At 36.0% G+C, this 22,148-nt stretch overlaps 1 protein-coding gene across 1 annotated transcript in view; it reads left to right on the top strand.

Moving 5' to 3' along the window:
- HNRNPLL (heterogeneous nuclear ribonucleoprotein L like) overlaps positions 1–19,093 on the top strand; it is a 50,775-nt gene extending 31,682 nt beyond the window's left edge. Inside the window, exons 7-13 of the mRNA XM_020976982.2 lie at positions 3,344–3,415; positions 13,675–13,892; positions 15,916–16,037; positions 16,737–16,938; positions 17,528–17,585; positions 17,668–17,766; positions 18,331–19,093. Of these exons, the coding sequence (XP_020832641.1) occupies positions 3,344–3,415; positions 13,675–13,892; positions 15,916–16,037; positions 16,737–16,938; positions 17,528–17,585; positions 17,668–17,766; positions 18,331–18,386 (827 nt within the window). The 3' untranslated portion in view covers positions 18,387–19,093. The remainder of the gene's footprint in view (positions 1–3,343; positions 3,416–13,674; positions 13,893–15,915; positions 16,038–16,736; positions 16,939–17,527; positions 17,586–17,667; positions 17,767–18,330) is intronic.
- The last annotated feature ends 3,055 nt before the right edge of the window (positions 19,094–22,148 follow it).

The following is a 22,148-nucleotide window of genomic DNA, read 5'->3' as shown; positions in this document are numbered from 1 at the left end:
CCCCCAAGCTGGACAAGGCATTAAGAAGGATAGAGGACTCCAGCAGGCTGACTCTACACTTCATCATGCACAACATCGGCATCAGCAAAAACCCTCTGAAAAAACTCAGACTTGCAATTCACCTTGACTGCATACTGCATGCACCACCACCAACAGTTTTTAAAGGAGGACACTTAACAGTACTTCAGACTTGCATGGGATGAACACCATGATAGACTGTGCCCATTTATTCAATTGTATGTGTATTGCTCTAATCTCCCTTAAGTTACAGTTGTAGAACTTAACATTTCATTAAAGGAAAGTCGATAAAATGCAGAGTTTATCTACAATGTTGTAAATAATTTTTCACATTACTGTAATTAGTTCTTTACAGTTTAGATTAAAATTGTTATGTAGTTAATGATTAGGCTTAATTTACCCAAAGGCCTTGGGCTGGGAGAGGGTTGGATAATACTTCATGAGACCGCACAGGTATATTAAAGGTAAAAGCAATAGGAAGGTGCCCATTTGGTGCAGTTAAGTTACTTTTACTGGCATAATCTTAATTGTGGACATTGAACAAGAATTTATTCTCACACAGTAATTAAAAATATGCCATCATTTGTAAAAAAAATAAAAATAAAAAGACAACTTGCTGTGTAGATTGCATTTTGTAAAGTGGCTGTTCATAAAAGTTGTCACTTTCTGTAACAGTTCTTAGTAGTCATTACTTATGTATAATTTGTATAATTTTAGAAATTTAAGAAGTTGAAAGCATCATGTCTATTCAAGATAGAATATATTTAAACTATAGATAAATCTGAAAACAAAGACTTTAACTCATCTGAGATGCATATTCAGCTATTTTATAGAAATTCTGGATTTCATCAATATAGATTTTATTCATAAAATTGTCAAAATAACTGTGGTAGTACTGGAATATACAAATTAAAATGTGCATCTTGTAAAAGGCTAACAAGGGGGCTACAGTATTGGCTAGCTCTTACCTAGACTGTCAGCATTTGGACTAGATTTTGAAATTTTATTTTAGTAAATCTACAAAGTCAAAAAAAAAAGCAGATTCTGTTATGGTATCCTAACTATGTTGGGTGGTAGGTGCAAAACAGCATAATCTAGCAAAAAAGGTTAGATTATTTTTATCCATTTATTTACATTTTTTGGTCCCTTGAATGATAATTGGCCCTTAACTTTACTGTCTAGAATCTTAATTTGCATATTCATGGGGTTACAAATAGTTTTGTTTTGTTACTCAGCTTTGTCTGAACCCCATGTTTTCCTGCTAAGTATAGGTTTTGGCATGGTTAATAAAATGCTGAAAAATTCTTATTAATGCAGATATTGAGATGAGTGGTTGATGAGAAACCTCGTATTTATGTCAGTTTTCAGGGTCTGACTGTGAATTATTACTTGTTTAAGAGTATAAATTTGTGTAACATGGAATTCCCAACCCTTCGTGATTATCAGCTAGATCTTTTATTTATACGTAGTTGCCTAAACTACCCATGATGAGATCATGAGATCCATTGAAGTATAAGCATTACAACATTATTTATATATTTGCATGTTTTTTTAACTGCTTGCCTCTGTATCTAAGGAAGGCTTATTTACTCCAATTTAATTGTTTAACTTAGATATTTAAATAGTGCCCTGCTAATCTACCTAAGGGAAATGGGGAAAAAAGAGTTCTAGTTAGTCTTTGAAAGAGAAATTTTTCAATTTTTGACTTTTTAGCTCTACATTGTTTATAAATAATTTGGTAACTTATTTTTCTTCATTGTTTTTAGCTTTTATAATAGGCACTGGAACTGTTTTAGCTGTTGCTCTTTTTAAAAACCTTATTTGAATTCTCTGCAAAAGAAATAAGAGCCCATTAATATCTGGACTTATTTCTTTTTCAGTATCCTTTGAAATTCTTACTAAGTTTTTAGAAATATTTTTTCCCCTGAATTTTAAGTGTATTCATGGAATTGCTGGTACTAATGTGAGAAGTCCACAAATAATAAATAATATCTCAAATACATAGAATCATAAAAAAGGAGGAACCATAGAAATCATCTAATCTAGTTCCTCATTTTTTAGATGAGGTAACAGAATAGAGTGGTTAAATAATTTGGCCAAGATTCCACAGCCAAATAGGCAGTGCTAGGACTAGGTTAATTCAGTTTAATTAACTTCTGGTCTTCCACATTGCCACTTTTGACATTATTAGAATTGAATTATCCAGGTGCCAGCTGTAATTTCTGTAAAATTTATTAGTCAGTAATATGTTAAACTTCCACTAGATAAAGGAGGGGAGAGATAGCTCTCCAAACTTGAAAAATTGAGTTTTTCTCATCTTCCACAGAACTCATTTGCTCAAAGTATATTAAGTATTATACTGGCAAAAACCTAAGACCTAGTTAGAGGCTTAAATATTTAAATTGAATCAGACTGATCATATCTTTATTTGGTCAGCAGATCTTCTGAAAATTGTATAATGAAGTTTTAAAAAAATATGACCAAATGTTCCTGAAAATTTTAAATCAGATTTTACTTTAATGACTAGTTAAGTTTGGGAAATCTGATATAGCTTCTCTGTAGTTTAGTAAAAATGCTTTGAGAGTATTTTATTGCTCTCATCCAATAATGTTGACCCCTTGGTTAGCTTTATCTGGGTATATTTAAACTGGGGGTTGTTCAAGGTGTTGCCTGTTGTTTAAGTTAATAGAAACTGAGTTTTGATTATAGTTGAAATCCTATCCCATGGTACCATATGGGCTAGGAATGTACAATTTTCAGCATTCTCATAAATCACTAGGTATTTGTAAATATGTATATGTACATATAAAATACTCTCTGTTTACTGATTGTGAAACCATGTAATACAGGTTGTTGTTGGCTTATGCTGAAACTTCTTGAAAGAAGCCCACTTTGAAAATGTGTTGCTGTTGAAGCTAATAGTATGATTCAGGTACTGTCTTTCAAAAGTCCCGCACTTACAGCTTGTTTTAAAGACATACATTGGTAAACCCTGTATGATGTTAACCTTTAGCATGGCGTACTTTGCACTTTCTGAAAATTTTCCAGCCTTCCATTAAATTCTAAAGTGTTTGTATCTGCTATTGGCCAAAAGATATTTTCAAGTTAAGTGGAATTTGTTAGACAGAAAAAAATTATTTATCTAAACTTTTGGTGTTAAACAGATATGATTTGTGTTTAAATTGGATCTGAATGGTTTTTAAAAGTTAACCAGGAGTCAAACTTCTTTTTTTTTTTTGAATTGTAATACTATGTGTCCGGTATGAGAACGCTATCAAGTGCACAGGTCCAGATTGTTAAAACCACTTTTCTACTTCTGTGTTAGATAGAGGAAAGGGTCGTCAGAGACAAGCCATTTTGGGAGAACATCCTTCGTCCTTTAGACATGATGGATATGGTAAGTTAATGAAAGCAGAGGGAATGTAGCGGAGAAAATTGAGAACTGATTTTTTGTTTTTTAAGAATGTTTTATGTCTGGTGCAGAATGGGGTTTTGTGTGTGTGTGTGTGTGTGTGTGTGTGTGTGTGTGTGTGTGTTGTTGTTGTTGTTGTTGTTGTTTCCTTTAAATGTAAGAGAGACCATGTGGTATAACGGACAGAGAAATGGTCTTGGAGTTCTGATGACCTGGGCTCAAGTCCAGCCTCTGACGCACATTGACCTTGTAACCCTGGGCAAGTCATTTAACCTCTCTTAAGTTATTCAGTATGTACTTATAAATGTATAGATTGTTTTCTCTGATAGAAATAAGCATCTTAAGAATAAGAATTGTTTTAATCTTTGTGCTCCTCAGCACTTATTACATGCCTTGAACATAATAGGCACTTCTTAAATACAGTTTTCCGTTCCACATAGTGACTTTACCCATCATAATTTCAATATATCGTGAGTTGGCATTAGAAATTAAATGGGAATTTTTGGGGAGTTTTGTGGAAGCTGCAGAGGACACATGAAAACCAACGGATGACACAAAGCCTATGACCAAATACTTAACCCAAATTTTACGATATGGTACTGTGAACACCCCATAAAAGAAAAACAAAAACTTCACTCAGACTTCTTCTCTGGTATGAAGGGAGGGCCAAAACATTTTACGAAGATTTTCTAGATTGCAGAGGTGCCGCCCTCCCTCACCCCTGCCGGGTGGCGGGGATAATTATACTGATATTCAGTCACATAGTCAGCTAACTCATCAAGTCTCTTAAGTTGCACAGGGGTAGCTTATCTGCATTGGTGGAGAGGATTCCTTCACTGGGAACTCCCCAAGTCAGTGAAATAAAAAATTTGGATCAAACTCCTCCTTAACCCCACCTCCCACCCCCAATCTTGGAGGTAATGTCACTGTTACTCTCTCTTGATGTTTATTTATACAGGTCCTCTATTATAATGGACTCTTAAGGAGCTGTCTGTATTCTTTTGTAGTGTTAAATAACATGCTTAAAGTAAATGGGCTTTTGATTGGGATCTAGAAATCTTAAATGGTATGGTTTCATAATATAGCCTTTTTTAAAAAAACCTTTAGGATGATAGATTTAGAGCTAGAAGGGACCTTTAAGGCATCTAATTTAGTCCAGCCCCCTTATGTTATAGATAAGAAAATTGACCTGCCTAATATAACACAGATAGTGATAGGCAGGATTTGAAGCCAGGTCTCTGACTCCAAAGCTAGTAATGGTCTTTCATTATATCCTGCTGCTTCTTATAGTAGGTAAAATCTCATCTGATTTAAGTTATTATTACTGCCCTTTAGTAGGCTATTCTTCTGTTAGCATTTTTTGACACTAGAAAACTTTGGGTGATACAGAAAGGAAGGATGATGGAGTGTTTGTCAAGTAGAGGCTATATCATAAATATCTGGCTCTCTTCTTGCCAGCAGGAAGTGAGGAATGCTATTGATAAAATGCTTCATTGAGATTGTACATATTGGCATCTGAAGTTACTACATTAAGTTTCAGTTTCTAGCAAAACACTTTCATGATGTTATTGTGGATTTCTTTTATGAAATCCATAATAAATTATCATTTAGGCATCTATGCAGTGTAGCAGAATAGCTGTAGAATCCTGGACATGGGGTCAGGAAGATCTAGGTTTGGATTTTGCCTCAGACATTTAATAGTTTTATGACCCTGAGTTGGTCACTTAACATCTCTGATCCTCAGTTTCTTGATCTGTAAAGTGGGGGATAATAATAGTGCTTGACTCATAGGTTTATTTGGAAGAGCAAATGAAAATATATATGTATGTGTGTGTGTGTATGCATGTGTGTATATGCTTTATAAGCTTTAAATCACTATATGTAAATGTTAGCCATAATTCTGCTTTTGTTTAGAGCTTCTCCAATGACAAGATTTCCTATCCCTTCAGTTTCCTGGTTATCTTCCTCCTTAGATGCTCCAATTTGCTGATATCTTTTCTTAAAATTTAAAATTCTCATGTGATACTTCTCTTAGTTATGCCTATGATTGCACTGTCTTTTTGGATAACTGTAACACTCTTTATTCATTGAGCTAATTAACCTGAGTCTTTTTCCTGACCTGTATCTCTGCCCCAATCTGTACTTCATATATCATTGATTTTTTTAAAAATCCAAGTGTAGGATTTTTCATTTATACCAGTTAAATTCCATCTTGTTAGATTGGACCTACTGTTCTCGCCAGCTAAACTTTTTACATGCTGATTCAGTCATCCAATCTAATAGTTGCATCCCTCACCCTTTCTTCCCTCACCTCACTTTGTTAAATCTTTAGATTTGATAAATGTACCATATATGTTTTTCTTCAGGCCCCAGAGCAGGAGCTTTCTACCACTAAAAAAAAAGTCCATCCAGGTTAACATCCATCCATTAATCAACATTCTTTGGTTTTAGTCATTCAGTCAGTTATTCAGCAACCACACAAAAACTTCTTATTAAATGACTACTGTGTACAAGGCACCATGCTAGGTGCTGGGTGAATCCACCATGCTGTAATATTCAGTGCACTTTTCTCTGTGCACATTATCCATAAGGCTATAGTAAGAGACTTTGTCAAATGCCTCTCTGAAAATCCAGGTATTCTGTCTGTGACATTCCCCTGACCTACCAACTTGTTCTAGTTGGCAAGCCTCTTAAAATAAGAAATGAGGTTAGTTTGGCATGACTTATAAGATGAACTCATACTAGTTCTTCATTATCTCCATTCCTCCAACTTTTCATGAACCATCTTGTTTAATAATGAAATCTGGAATTTTCCCAGTGATGAAGGTCAAGTTCTTTGGCATACAGATTGCAATATCTTCATCTTTTTCCTTTTGAAAATTCAGACATCTGCCTATTTCAAATCCTGTGGCATTTTTGTCATTCTGTAGGACTCTTCAAAGATAAGTAGCCCTGGTTTATCAGTCGTATCTGGAAATTATTTTAGTAGCTGCAGTATAATTCATCTGGGACTAGTTTACTTGAACTCTCAGTTACTTTTTCAGTCAGCAAGTAAGTCCCTCTTGTATTCCAAGCACTGTCAAGTCAGGGGTTGTTAACTAGGGGGCTGTGAACCCTGGAGCTTTCAATATTTTGATAACTATGCATTTCAATATAATTTCTTTCCTTGGTAACCCTGCATGTTTTATGCATTTATAGACATCATTCTGAGAAGGGAGTGCATAGATTTCATCAGATTACATAGGTGTCCATGACACAAAAATGGTTAAGAACACATGGTTGAGGAATGCAAAGATAAAAATGAAAGGCTTTTACCTCAAGAGCTTCCAGCCTGTCAAGGGAGACAAAATGTAGATATGTAAGTATATACAAGGTAGTTTTGGTTCCCCGAGGAGTTATTAGCATCTGAGAGGGATCAAGAAAGGTTTCATATTAAAGGTTATGCTTGACTTGAGCTTTGAAAGAAACTAGGAATGCTAACAGGTGGGAATGAGGAGGGCATGTGTTTCAAGAATGGAGGAAAGCCTCTGCAGAGGCATGGAGACAGAAGGTAGTACAGCATGAGAAAAACAGGAAGAAGGCCAGTTTGACTGGATTCTCCTGGGTGTGAAGGGAATGAAAAATGTGCAGTAAGTCTGGAAAGGTTGGTTGGAGCCAAATTGAGATGGACTTTAAATAACAAAATGGAGAAGTTTGTACTTGATTCTAAAGGCAGTAGGGAATCATTTGAGTTTATTGAGCAGGGGAGTGATAGGGTTAGACCAGTGGTTTAGGAAAATCACTTCGTTAGCCCCGTGAAGGCTAGGAAGTAGAGGGGAGAGACTGGATACAGGGAGAACCATTGTAAGATTATTGCCCTAATCCAAATTACAAGTTTTGAGGGCCTGAGATAGGGTGGTACTAAGTGAGTATAGAGGAAGCCAAAGATTCAGCAGATGTTGTGGAGGCAGAGCTGACAAGACTTGACAACTGTGTGGGTATGTGAGAGGTGGCAGCATGGTCCTATGGAAAGAAGGCTGGATTTGGAGTCAGAGGACTAAAATTGTGGCTTTGCCTCTTACCTGTGAGACCTTGGGCAAGTCGCTTAACTTCTCTGGATCTCAGGTGCTTAATCCATAAAATGAAATATTGGACTAGATGATTTCTGAGAGTCCCCTCCAACTCTACATCTACAATTTTTCGAGTTGAAGATTGCTAGGCTGCAAACTTATGGGGCTAGAAGGACATTATTGCTCTGAATAGAAATAGGGAGGTCTGTGGGGAGGTGGCAGGAGAAGATAAATGAATTCCATTTTAGACATGTTGAATTTGTGATTCTAGTAGAAATGTCCAGTGGGCATCTGGTGGTATGGGATTGGAGGCTAGGAGAGGGATTAGGTCTAGATATACAAATTTGGGAATCATCTGCACAGATATGATAATTGAATCCATGAGATCTGGTAAGATCACCAAGTATAAAGAGAAGATTAGGGAACTAGGGCAGAGTCTTAGGGTATCCTCACCAGATATGAATGAAGATCCAGCAAAGGAGAAAGAGCAGTCAGAAAGGTAGGAGGAGAACCAAGAGGGAGAGAGCAGTGTCTCTCACACACACACACACACACACACACACACACACACCAGCGAGGATGAGAGTATGTAGGATGAGAGTGTGGTCATAGTGTTAAATGAAGCAGAGCAGTTAAGAAGGATTAAGAAGAAGCCACAAGATTTGACAGTTAGGATGTCATTGCTGACTTTGGAGAGAAGAGTTTCTTTCAGTCCAGTGATGAGGCTGGAAGCTATATTGCAGAGGGTTGAGAAATGAGAGGAGAGAAAGTGGAAGTTTCAAGTGTAGATAGCTTTTCTGTTTTGCTATGAAGTGAGTAGTGCTATAGGATGATATTTGGAGGGGACAGCAGAGTCAAATGAGGACTTCTTTATAGGCACAGGAGAGAAAGATTGAAGTATTATTGTATTATCTTCCTTTTTTCACGAAGTTCACTCTTTTAAGACATTTTTTTTTTCAGTGAACAAAAATTTATTTTTGCTGTCTTCTACCTCCCCTGATTAAAAAAAAAAAGTCCACGTAACAAATAATACAGAATCAATCAAAACATTCTTGTATTGGCCATTTCCAATGCAATGTCTTATTTTGCATTATGATTCTATCACTTCTCAGTCAGGAGACTGAGCTAGCATGACAAGCATGCTTCATCATTGGTCCTCTGGAATTGGATTGGTCATTGCATTGGTCAGAGTTGTTGCCATGGTAATAAATTGTTCTGGTTTTGCTCACTTCACCTTGCATCAGTTTATATAAGCTTTCCCACATTCTCTGAAACTCTTTCATAATTTCTTATAGCATGATTATATTCTGTTTCATTCACATACTATAATTTGTTCAGCCATTTCATCCCAAATCATCAGCACCTCCTTAGTTTCCAATTCTTTGCCATTACAAAAAGAGCTGTTATAAATGTTTGCATCCATATGGGTCCTTTTCTTTTTTCTTTGACCTCCTTGGACATGTACTTAGTAGTGGTATTCTTCTGGGTCAGAGGGCAAGCACAATTTAATAACTTTTTGGGCATAGTTCCAAATGGCTTTCCAAAATGTTTGGACCAGTTCACAGCTACACCAGCAGTGCATTAATGTGCCTATTTTTGAATAGTTCTTCCAGCATTTGTCATTTTCTTTTTGACAGCTTTGCCAGTCTGATCGATGTGTGGTAGAACCTCAGAGTTGCTTTAATTTGCATTTGTTCAATTATTAATGATTTGGAGCTTTTTTTAATATGCTATCCATAGGTTGGATTTCTTTAAAAACTGCTTGTTCAAAATCTTTGACTGTTTTCTCAGTTGGAGAGTGGCATTCACTCATAAATTTGAATCAATTCCTTATATATCTTGGTAACAAGACCTTTATCAGAGAAACTTGCTGCAAAGATTTTTTTCTCCTAGTTACCAGCGTTCCTTCTGAAGCCTATTTTATTTTTTTTTTTAAGCAAGATATTTTCAATTTTGTGTAATCAAAAATGTCCATTTTATCTTCTATGATCCTCTCCATCCTTTGTTTGGTCATGAACTCCTCCCCTGTCTTCCCCTGTAGATGTGAAAGGTAAATTTCTTCCTAACTCCTCTGATTTATGATGATACCCTTTATGTCTAAGTTTTGTATCCATTTGGAGCTCATCTTGGTGTATGGTGTGAGATGGTCTGAACCTAACTTCTCCTGATTTCTGCCAGACTGCTTTCTAGTTTTCCCAGCAGTTTTTGTCTTATATTGAGTTGTTACTCCTAGAGATCTTTGAGTTTATCAAATACTGGACTCCTGTGTTTGCTTGCATCTATATATTATGCCCTGATCTATTTTTTTTTTTTTAGGCAATTGGGGTTAAATGACTTGCCCAGGGTCACACAGCTAATAAGTGTGAAGTGTTTGGTCTGAGGCCGGATTTGAACTCAGGTCCTCCTGACTTCAGGGCTGGTGCTCTATCCACTGTGCCACCTAGCTGTCCCATGCCCTGAGCTATTACACTGATTTCTCTGCTTCTTAACTAGTACCAGTCATTTTGGGGGGGGGAGGGGAAGAGGTGGCAGAACAATTTAAAAATTTATTATATTAGTACCAATAATTTTTGATGATTACTGCTTTATATTATGGTTTAAGATCTGAAACTGCTAGGCCTTCTTCATCCCCACTTTTCTTCATTTCCTGTGAGACTCTTGACCTTTTGTTCCTCCAGATAAATTTTTGTTTTTGTTTTTGAGCTCTTTAAAACAGTCTTTTAGTAGTTTGGTATGACACTGAATAAGTAAATAATTTGGGTAGTATTATTATTGTCATATTTTCTTAACTGACCCTTTTAATTTGCTCTCATCCATTTTTACTTTATCCTTTTCAGTCTGAAGATTGTTGACCATTTTAGAGAAAACAGAAGTACTTTATGACATTCATTAACTGCCCCATCTATTCCAAGTAGTGAGCATATCATTACAGCCCTAAAAGTTTTTATTGTCTTTTAGTATTTCTTCATAACCTGTGCTAATTCTGGAGTTGGCTTTCCTGTGTTTTTTTCATGGGACCATGTCCCTTTTGTATTCCGTCCTTGATTATATGACCTTGCTTCTATCTTTAGTAGGTGTCTGTATGTCTGAGTTCATTGGAGGGTATACGTGGATAGCCATATCAGTTTCTTTAGAGCAGAAAGGGAGGTTGGAGATCCTCTCTATGAACACTTTCATTTTCACAGATGAGAAAATTAGGACCCAAACAAGTTAAGTGACTTTCTTAAGGTCATGTAGATAGTGAATAGTAATGACAAGGACCTTGGTCTTCTGTGTCCAAATCTAGCAGTATTTCTGTTTCATCATGCTTCCTCATGCCGTCTATTGAGAAACATCTAAACTCCTTACCCTAGCGTTTAGGGACCCTCTACCATCTGGTTTCATCTCACTTTTCAGGCTTATTTCATATTGCCTCCTTCCACATATGCCATAGTCTATTCAAATTGGACTACTTGTCCCCAGACTACACTTTGCAGTTTCCTGCCTTCATTCCTTTGCCGATTTTTATGTTTCTTGACATGTCCTCTTTTTTGCCTCTTTGTCTATTTATAATTCTATTCCCCATGCCACTTTCCATGAAACTTGTCCTCTTCCTTTCTCTCTCCTTCTCCCTTTCCCTCGCCCCCTGGGCCCTGAATCTACCTCACTTAGTATTTTGTTTCCAGGTCTTTACTAATTTGATACATTCACATATCTCCCTACTAAGTAAAATAAACTCCGTGAGTGTAAGGGCTAAGAGAAAACTTAGCTAAATTTTGTATCATCCCAACCCCTTTTCATGTTTTGACCGTGTTTGTTGGCATTGCACAGCCTGAGGGCATGCACAGTGCAAAGTACTAACACTTCAGTTGCTCGAACACACAGGTAAGCGCTGCCAGAAACACCTTGGACTCATCACGCATTTGATTTTGAATTAATTTTTGGTTGTTGTGCATCCAGAAACCTTGTGCTGTTGCCAGATTTTTCCTGCAACCCCATGGGGTCATGAGCCCCAGTTTAAGAAGCACAGCTTTAGATGGTAGGTGCTGCTTCAAGGTTTGTCTTGAATTGTGTCAGACATCTCAGGCTTCCCAAAAGGGCAGGGCTGAACTTTCAAATGAGGCTTTCCCATTTACTTTTTCATAGTGGTCGTTTGGGATTGTGTTCTTAGAATTTGATTCTTGAGAGCCTTCCATCCCTCTTGAACTGTGTAAATCATGGCAAATAGGATAAAACCTATTTTTTGTTTGTACTTTTTTGAAATCCACATCTCTGAAGTCTAGAGGATATACAGATTATGTTCAACCTTCTCCCTTCCTTGACTGTTCTGAACTTTAAGATGATACAATCACACCTAAGATTTTTTTGATTTCCATGTCACCAGCCAAATCAGGTCCATGATCTTCCCTCAGTTCTGTGAGGAAATTAAAACAAGTAGTAGGCCAAATCAAAGATTTTTTTATATCCTCCAAATCCAAAGATTTTTAAAAAAACCTCCAGAAGATGCCTGAAATCCTCTGTGGGCAGTGTGGAAGCCTTGGTTGAGCCAATAGAAGTAACCATAATTCAGAAGTACTCAAAAGATGCAGAAGTTTGTCAGTGTGGGGAAACTCCCAGTGTAGGAAGTCCTTCCACCAACAGATTGCACTTGTATCTTTGTAGATAAATCATGGGGAGTTGTGTCGGGCTGCTAATTAAATGATTTGCTAGCGGTTGGTTGCACAGCTAGTACCATAGGTGGAATTTGAACTTGACTAACCAAGGCAGGACTTTAATCTACTCGGGCCTAGGCCACACTGTCTCAAACAGCAATAAGGCAGTGCTGTGTACAGAAATTTGTTGACCTTGATTACCAGAAGATTTTTCTATATATAAGCTGCTAGTGAATGCTTAACATCTTTGATTATAGGTATCAGACAGGTTTTTAATTCAGAGATGAAGAGTGCTTTCAGGGAATTTATAATAACTCATTACTTAGCTGTCATTGTCAGAGAATGACTAGAGCCACATAAGTGAATTTTCCAAGTAACTGAAGTTTTATCCTTTTAAGCACTAATTTTATTAATTTTAAATGGTTTTGATGGAAATTTCCTCAAAATCTGTTATATTTTTGTTAGCCCTCTTTAATAAAAACAGAGTATATATAATATAACTTAACCTTGTCTTGGTGATCTGTTATTATGAAAATCATTAGTTATACTAAACTGTATAGCATGAGTATATAGGTATGTCTTCTAACACTATTGAAGGGAAACTGCACTGCATCAGAGGACCTAGTTTCAAATCCCACTACTTGTTGGACCTTAGGCAAGTCACTTAATCTCCATGGACCTCAGTTTCCTTATCTGTAAAATGAGAGGATTCAATACAGTAGTATCTGAGGACCTTTCCAAACTCTAGATCAGTGATCCTGTAAGTGTTGAAAGGTAATTCCTCTTTTTTTTCCTCAAAATTGTCCTATGGCGATATGTTTTGGGTTATTGTGTCTGCTTTTTATAGGCCATTGTGTTTATTCTGGCTGTTTTCATTATTTCTGCCTCTGATAGCTCCTTAACTTTCACTTCTGCTTTCTTATTGGCTTGATTCCAATCTTCTGTGGGTGGGGTGATTAGGTAACAAAGTTCCTTAGAATAGTTTCCACAATATGAAGAAAAAGATTCCTGTAAATAAAGCCCATATGCTTTAGTGCAAGCAAGTTGTGGTCCCTTGTTTGCTTAGAAAATTTCAAGTTCTAGGTAGGTAAGGCTGCCCAGATAAATGAAATATAATTGCATTTGTTACCCATAACTTTCTTAGAATTCATATTAGTCACAGAACCTAAGGGAAAGTTCATTGCAGTGACTTCTACTCCAGGTAGCTTATAGGGAATTAATGCCTCCAGTACAGCACTAAGGTGGCCAAAGGTCACCTTATAATTGAAATTATCATTAGAAGATTCCTTTGTAGGATATTAGTTATATTATAAAAAACATTTAATTTGTAGTTTAATGCATTTAGGTCAGTGTAGAATAGACATGATATAAATGAGTGGAATTTTTATATATTTAAATATATGCTTTGAGAACAAGCCTTCAGAAATATGTCAATGAGTAATTATATTTTCTTCATGATAAACTGATTCTAGGAAATTACTTTTTAATAATGAAGTATATCCACTGAAACTTTTACAAAATGAAATAAGTAATGAACACTTTTTTCCCCCAACCATTTTTGTAGGTTCGCATGGTCCATTATTGCCTTTACCAAGCCGTTATCGAATGGGCTCCCGAGATACGCCTGAACTTGTTGCATATCCCCTTCCACAGGCTTCTTCCTCCTATATGCATGGGGGAAATCCTTCTGGTTCAGTTGTTATGGTTAGTGGGTTACATCAACTGAAGATGAATTGTTCAAGGGTCTTCAATCTATTCTGCTTGTATGGAAATATTGAAAAGGTAAACTTCATCAAGTGACCATTTGTTGCTATACTATCTAATTAGAAGTCCCGAAACTAATTCAAATACAGTGCCTTCTTCCTCATTTATTCTTCCTGTTCATTCATATTAGGGCAGTATTATAAAGGTAACAAATAAAACTTCTTAAAACCACAATAGATCTTTATCTTAGGTCTAATAATTTTACTCAGGGTAGCTAGGAAGCAGAGTGTAGGTAGGCCTGGAGTCAGGGAGAACTGAATTCACATCTGGCCTCAGACACTAGTTGTGTGATGCTGGACAAGTCATTTAACCTCTATTTGCCTAATTTTTCTCAAATGTAAGTTGTGAGATATTTGTATAGTGGTGTTATATAAATGCATATTCCCTTTCTTTCCCTTTCTCTAACTAAGCCCTGACAATTGCATATTTGACAACTAAGTGACCTTCCAAAAAATCATGCTTCAAGATGAAGTTCTGCTTCAGTGATGGACTGGCTGTCTTTGGAGGACCAGCCCATTAGCTAAGTTTGGAAAGGCTCATTACTTGACCTACTACAGAATGATGAGTTTTTGGCCTGAGTTGTTCTCAAAGACCATCTGCCGAATCAGAGAGTTTTTGATATGGGTCAGTGGAAGGAGGACTCACCTCAACAAAATCACTGATCTTTGAAAAACTGAAGGAGGTGAAGGGAGCCCAGAAAAATTTCCCCTCTCTATGTTTATCCATGCTCACTCTAATTTTATTTCAGTGCTTCAAATATCAGAGATTTGTTGGGGCTGGGTCCTGTCAGCTCCACTGAAACCCTTTATAATTTGGCATATATAATCTGACTTGATCAGGTGTTCATTTTATAAGACAAGTATAATTATCACACATGTGTGATTCAGTGGTCCACCACATTTGATTGAATTAAATTTAAAAACAATCCAAAAAACCCAAACCTACCTTTTCTAATAGTATGTAATTGGTAACTTATTTCAGTTCTCTCATTAATTGAAATCTTGAAGCCTTAATATTGAAAAGTAAAGCACATTAAGTATATACCAGTGTAATCTTTAATGATCTATGTGGTTGCCCACCCAGATCTTTTGGGATTTATTGGTATTTAAGAATATATCATTTTTCCTTGATGTCTTAACTTCAGATTTTGGAGTGAACATTAATTAGCTAATTTAAGGGAGAGATTTTGCCACAAACAAGTTATAACAGGATTTTGTCATTACTTTTCACCTTGTAGCTTTTTGTGTATATGTATGAAGCATATGTCATATCAAAACTCAAAAACAATAAAGATTATTAAACTAAAATTTAAGAGAAATAGGTGCTTCACAACATTTTTTCACCTTTTTTTATTTAGACCTGTGATTTCATTGATGGAGGAAACTCCTGGCAAGGAATTTCAGTTCAAATTTGTGACTGTAGGGGCAGCTAGGTGGCGCAGTGGATAGGGCACTGTCCCTGAAGTCAGGAGGACCTGAATTCAAATGTGACCTCAGACTCATAATACTTACTAGCTGTGTTGACTCTGGGCAAGTCACTTAACCCCAATTGCCTCATTTTCCCCCTTCCCCCCCAAAAAAAGAAGTTAAATTGGTGACTGTTATGCAGGTTAGAGTTTTCTGGGGTATTGAAATGTTGTGTAACTTGTCCTGGGTCACCTGGCCAGTTTATATCAGAGGCAGAACTTGGGCCTAGGTCTCTTTGATTACAAGGTTTTCTCTCGCTCCATTATGTCCTGCTTCCTCTCATGCATTCTATTTTATTTTATTATTCTTTGAGCTAGAGAGACAAGAAAGTAAATAGGCTACCCATTTATATGTCATGTCGTTGCTGGGTAATGGCTGTAGATTCTAGTCTAATGTTACTCGCTTTCCACTGGATTTTGGTGTAAATGAAGCAAAAATGTTCGTGGCATGCTAGAATAAAGTGAGAGTTCAGATGATCTTCATGCTTGGTCTTCAACCACTTACTTATAGCTTCTTTAAGTTTGATATAGAATTGTAGAGTTAATTGGTTACCTTTTTTTCTTTTATATTGACAGGTAAAATTTATGAAAACCATTCCTGGTACCGCATTGGTAGAAATGGGTGATGAGTATGCGGTAGAACGAGCTGTCACACATCTTAATAATGTCAAGTTATTTGGAAAAAGACTTAATGTTTGGTAATTTATTTTAATAAACATGTATTAATAAATGCTGCTTCTGTAGTCTTTGATAGTTCTGTAGTTGTTTAAAATTAGAATTGTTTTAACTTAATTTTTTAGAATTCAAAGCATATCTGAAGTGAGTGTCTTGTGGTATTTTACATTATTTGTGTTAGAAAACTTTTTCTTGGGCTGACCTTTTAGTCTTATCATAACAGACTATACTAAAATGGTAGCTTTTAATTTGATAAATATTTCTTTAAAATATGCTAATGATAATTAGTGCTAATGAGCATGCATATGTACCTCTCTGAAAAGGTGGAGAACTTTTGATGCAGACTACTGCATGTGATGTTGGACTTGATTGATGTATTTGCTGAACTCTTTTGTTTTCTTTTTTAATCTCTTTGTTATAAGGGGGAGATGTTGGGAAATGAAGGTATATAAAAATAAAAGAGGAATTTGTTTAATTGATTAAAAAAGTATTCTAATACAAGAAAATATTAATTAGATTTGCCCTTTAGTTGATAAGCAAATAATAAGAATAATCAGAGCCTAAACTATAGTATTACTCATTTGTTTAAATAGCTAAATGTACTTATGATTTGTTTTCTTAGGGTTACTATAAACATAGTATATATCCTAATATTTTGGGGTAGGTTGCTTACCTTTATTTAACAATGTGCGTTCTGTGTTTTTTTTCTTTTTGATATTTAGTGTATCCAAACAACATTCAGTTGTTCCTAGTCAAATATTTGAACTGGAAGATGGTACAAGCAGTTACAAGGATTTTGCCATGAGCAAAAATAATCGTTTTACAAGTGCTGGTCAGGCATCCAAGAACATAATCCAGCCACCCTCTTGTGTGCTGCATTATTACAATGTTCCATTGTGTGTTACAGAAGACACCTTTTCAAAGGTAGGAATTAATTGGCTGCTAAAAATACAAATGATAAATGTAGAATTTGTGTAATTTGCATCCCCAAATCCTTTATGGACCAGTTGTCTTTGTTCTCTTCCTTCTCCTTGGTATTTCTTTGGAATGTTAAAACACTAAGACACCTAAATGAGATCACCTACTCCAGCCCTCTCTTTTTACCTTTATGAATTTCTGGCTAAATTCCCTTGCTGGGGGGGGGTGGTTGGGGTGAAATGTGTAAGCTTCTATACCAATAGAATTATTCCTTTTTATCTGTTTAAATTTGTCCTGAAGCAAAATTGTGCCCATCCTTATTTTAGGAATTGCTTCCAGAAGTTACCTGATCTCTTAAAGATAGATGGTATTGCTATATATTCTAGCCAATCAGAGTATGTAGTATTTATCGTTGGTTATTTAGTAAGCACTAAGTTGGTTACTTATGCTGTTTTTAGTCTTTTTACTTGATGATTAACACTGAATTGTGAGATCCTAACCTATTTATTTATTAACTACTTATTTTCTGGAAAGAGGATGTACTTTTTTAGATGAACTTTTCAAATTTTTTTTTCTGTTTTTGTTTCTTTGGCAGCTATGTAATGATCATGAAGTTCTCACATTTATCAAATACAAAGTCTTTGATGCAAAACGTAAGTGAATTTTTTCTATTGTTTTGGTTTTTTTGAGCTGTTGATTATGACAAGAAAACAACAATTACATTTTATCTTATAGCTTCTGCCAAAACACTCTCTGGCCTATTGGAATGGGAATGCAAGACGGATGCAGTAGAAGCCCTCACTGCCCTTAATCACTACCAAATAAGAGTTCCAAGTAAGTCAAACAGTTCTAATCTACCTGTATAATTTGTGCCAGATTATGACAGTGCTGTAGGAGAAAGTTATGGTGTATTGTTTTAACATAGAAGTATTTTCACTGATGCACTAAGTGTCTCATGCAGCTTAGGATCAGCCAGGTTTCCTTGAGGATCCGCTGATGTTCTGAGGTCAGGCCAAACCTTATTCCAGGATAGAGTGGATCATTTGCATGCCTTTTCTGACCTCAGCCCACAACCTAGGGAAGAAACTGAGCTGTTTGGGGGTTTAGGGTTGGTGGTGCTCTTACTTTTTGAAAAGTAATATTTGATGCAGAGTAAGCTCAGGGAGTGGCAAGAAGAAAACTTAAGCTTGAACTTCCTTCTTATTTCAAGGAAAAGAGCAAATACAGTAGACTTCTCCTTACCCTAGGATGTTTGCTTCTTTCCATTCCTGTTTCTATTCATTCCCTAGATAAAGAGGGTCTGTAAATTTGTACAGGTATTCTAAAAGTTGAAATGCCAATTGTGTAGGTAAAGCATTTTCAGAATTAGCCATTAACCTTGATTTTTAATTTTTACAGATGGTTCTAATCCCTACACACTGAAGCTTTGCTTCTCTACTTCATCCCATTTATAAAGAAGAGAAGAGGATAGCATGTTAGGAGCTACATTCATCTTTCTTTACAATTTTCAAACTGCACTTCATTTTCAAAATCTAAAGTGGTTGATTTAATGTTGCCTTGCTCTCTTTTAAGACCTTGTATCTTGTTTTATAATAAACAGATTTCTTTTGGCCTCAAGTGAATTTGTTGTAAGCTTAAATACTGTTTTCATTTTAAAATAGTGTAACTACATAATATGTAGAATATCTGCTTCTGCATTGTAGATTATACAGTTATATTATTTCTAATATTATAATTATTTTTTCCACAGTTGGAAATGTATTTGCATTCTTAATGCCAAAGACTTGCAGATATCTTTCCATTGAGAATGAAATAAATTGGCAGGTGAAAGTCTTGCTTTTTAACATGGTAGAATCCAATGTTATCTGTCTTAGTTATTTAGGTATGTCACAGTTATCCACATGAAACATAACTTGTATTTATAAAGTGTGCTCATCAGGCTTCAGGATAACATGACACATGGTGAATTTTAAGTACTATAGATATACTTGATTTTATATTTCCAAGAGGATAACAGATATATGGATACCCTTGTACAGTATTCACTCAAACTTATTTAAATTGGTGTATTTTTTTTAAGCCATTGTCCATTTGTATTGACATGCTACTATCTGTTGCTAGTTCCAGTTTGGGGATTTTATAATTAAAGTTTCAACATTGAGTTAGTGTGTTCATCTTCATTTGTTGCATGTGACTTAATCTTGCATATACTTTCAATGCTTGTTAAGAATTTAATATAGAAAAAACTGATGACTATCTGGAAGGAATCCTATAAGACATTTATTTTATATGCCCTTTGCACTTTGAGTCTATGCTGCTGTGAATTTCAGATTGTGTGAGGTGTGCCTCTTCCCCATGCCCTTTTATCCCCATGGGCTAATACAACATGTATTCAGAACTTGAAAGTGTAAAAGTCCTGTGGTGGATTTATTTCATGCAGTTATTTTTATTTCGCAGAAGTAAAACTAATCATGATTGTCCAGTAATTAAAGACTGTTTTCAGCAGGTGGACTGTCTTCTTCGAATAAGTTAATGTGGTGGATACAACTTGGTTGAACAAAGTATGTGGGTTACTGTTCTTTGGAAAAGATGTGTGCCTTCCACGTGTCTGCAGGTTTTATCCAACAGCTAAAAAGGAAGGCTTAGCATTGTCATTTTAAGCTTGTTTGAAAGTAAGCCTACAGATTTTTTTGTTTGTTTTACAAAAAGAATACTGTCATATAGCTGTGCATAAATCTTTCATAGGAATTAATTTTCTTTTGAAGTTACCTGATATACAGTTAATTAAAATGTGGTCCAAAGATTAAAGACTAGGTGTTAGGAGACTAGCCTGCTATTCTCAGGTTCATAGTGGTTGTATCTGAGAGAATTAGATATATGTTGTTCATCTTTTTAAAGGGGTGAGAATATGTTATATGTCTGGGGAAAATACATGTCTTTAGTTGGCAGGAGCTATTTTGTAATGACATTTTCTCTTAGATTCATATAGATAAATGCAAACTCCATTTAGATCTCATGTAAAAATTAATTTGTTATGGTTGCTGTAATTAAAATATTTCCTTACTAATGAGATTTCAAAATACTGGACCCAAGGTCCTTTTAGTCCTTTAAGGACACTGAAAATCTCAAATTCATAATTAGTACCTCTCCAAAAAATGGGGAAAAAACATGTTTAGCCAAGTGTAACTTTGGCTAGATCAATAACTAGAGGGTACTGAGCTGCCTAAAACATAGCCATTCATAACTGGATCAATATCGCAAATTTCTCTCCATTTATTTAATATAAAGTAAATTATAACCCCATTAGAATAAAGTGTTTTTGTTTTTCTTCTCTATTAACTCATGTTTATACATAGTTATTCTTACAATAAAATTAGTCTGGATTTTCTAAAGTGAACTAGTGGATTTATCTTAACATTTTTTCTATTAATTTTTCCTTGGTATTCTTGCTTTCAATATCAGCACAAATGCAGTTTACCAATAGTATTGTTCTGTTGTGCCTATGACTTTAGAAAACAAGGCTGAAGGAAATGGGGAGAGTTCATTTAATACATAGGCTTGCTTTAAGTGGTGCCTGTGTTGAGGTATATTAATAAAGGCTCCTTACCTCCTGTGAAGAGGCAAGTGAGACCCTGAAGTGTAAACCTAATTATGCCGTGAGTTCTGTGACTCCATAGTGTGAGCTGAGCACAGGTGTTAGTACTAGAGCAGCCACTGGATCAAATGCCTTTTATAGATTTCATTGGAGAGTGATTACCATTTCCTGAGTCAGCTCTGGGAAGAACTGGTTCTTTCCCCTAGATTTGACTCTTAACATATTCCACCCTGATAGCTTGGTGTTTCTGATATTGAATAGAAGCCTGTGAGAATAAAGGGGGAAATAGCTTCAAATCTGCATTTTTTTAAAAGCCCTCCAAAATAAAAATAAGCCCTTTAATTGCTTATTACTTACTGTGGCAGATTAAATGATGATGACTGCCTTTCTGAATCCCTTTGTTGTGGCTGAATATATCAGCCAGTTATTAATGTTTACAAAAGCAGCATCATTAGACTTAGAATCATTGATATGCTGCTTAACTATGACTAAATTATCTCAAGGCAAGGATAGAAATAAAGAAATGGGGTCAACTGTGTCTACAGTTATCTTTACATTGCTGTCTGCAGGGATGAAGGTTGCTAGGTAACCACTCCACTTAACTGTTTGTGAGTAGCTTTTAGATGAAATCAGCCCTTGGAGTAAAGGGATTGTGAGTTTAGAACATCCTGCTGTAATTAGGAGCACGCATGGAGAACCCAGGGAGCTCCACCTGACTTCAAATTCTCCAGGTCATACAGTTTTCACTAACAAACTAGCTGCCATACCACCTCCAAATGGTTACTGATCAACTAAGGAGGTTTTCAATCCATGGAGGTACATCTCCATAATAGCACATAGAGAATAAAAAGCCCCACTAGTCGTTGTACCACCAACTTGTCCGTATTATGAAACCTATTTTACTGTGATGTTAAACTCAATAAATCAAAAATGCAAATACAAACTTTCTCTTCATCTTTTATCCTTCCCTCTTCGATCCCTCCTACTTCCTAAAGGATTTCAGCATATCCCTGGTGTCTTCCCAAAGGATGGCCAGTGTATACATATTTATTGCCAGTGAAGGTGAAAACAAAAGTGTTTTGAGGCCCAAGATGCCAGTGGTTATTTTTTCTTCTCTGGTGTGATTTCTCATACCTTTAACTTAGCATTTATTAGAAAACCAGGTAAGACATGAAATGTTTTGGGATTAGTTATTCATTCTCCTGGGCATTTGTTCCTACCTGGGTTTCCAAGGCATAGACTTTTAATTTTAAGCAGGTTGTTGCTTTAGGATTAAGCAGCCTCGCTATGGAGCTCTGTATGTGAGAAGGTATCAATGTTAATTTTTCACAGCCTTTCTTTGGCTAAAGGAGACCCAGTGAAGTAGCAAGCTGTCTCTGCTTTTCTATAAAAAGAGGATGGGTGGCTATAGCTTGTACATCAGACAGGGGTGATGCTCTACTGTGGAATTTAAAACCATCGGGCATTGGTTATATTAAATGGCACTTTGGTTACCAAAGTACAGGAAGATCCTGCCCTAGGAACAGGGACAGATCCTGACTGAGAACCTTGCCTAGGTCCATTGCCGTTGTGTGACAAACTAGTCAGATCAAAGAAGTCACTAATCTGGAAATAATGAACT

Source organism: Phascolarctos cinereus, unplaced genomic scaffold, assembly GCF_003287225.1.
Source record: "Phascolarctos cinereus isolate Bilbo 61053 unplaced genomic scaffold, phaCin_HiC Scaffold_2;HRSCAF=192, whole genome shotgun sequence".
Taxonomy (NCBI): domain Eukaryota; kingdom Metazoa; phylum Chordata; class Mammalia; order Diprotodontia; family Phascolarctidae; genus Phascolarctos; species Phascolarctos cinereus.
Note: the sequence above shows the minus strand (reverse complement) of the source record. Positions and strands in the feature narration are given on the sequence as shown.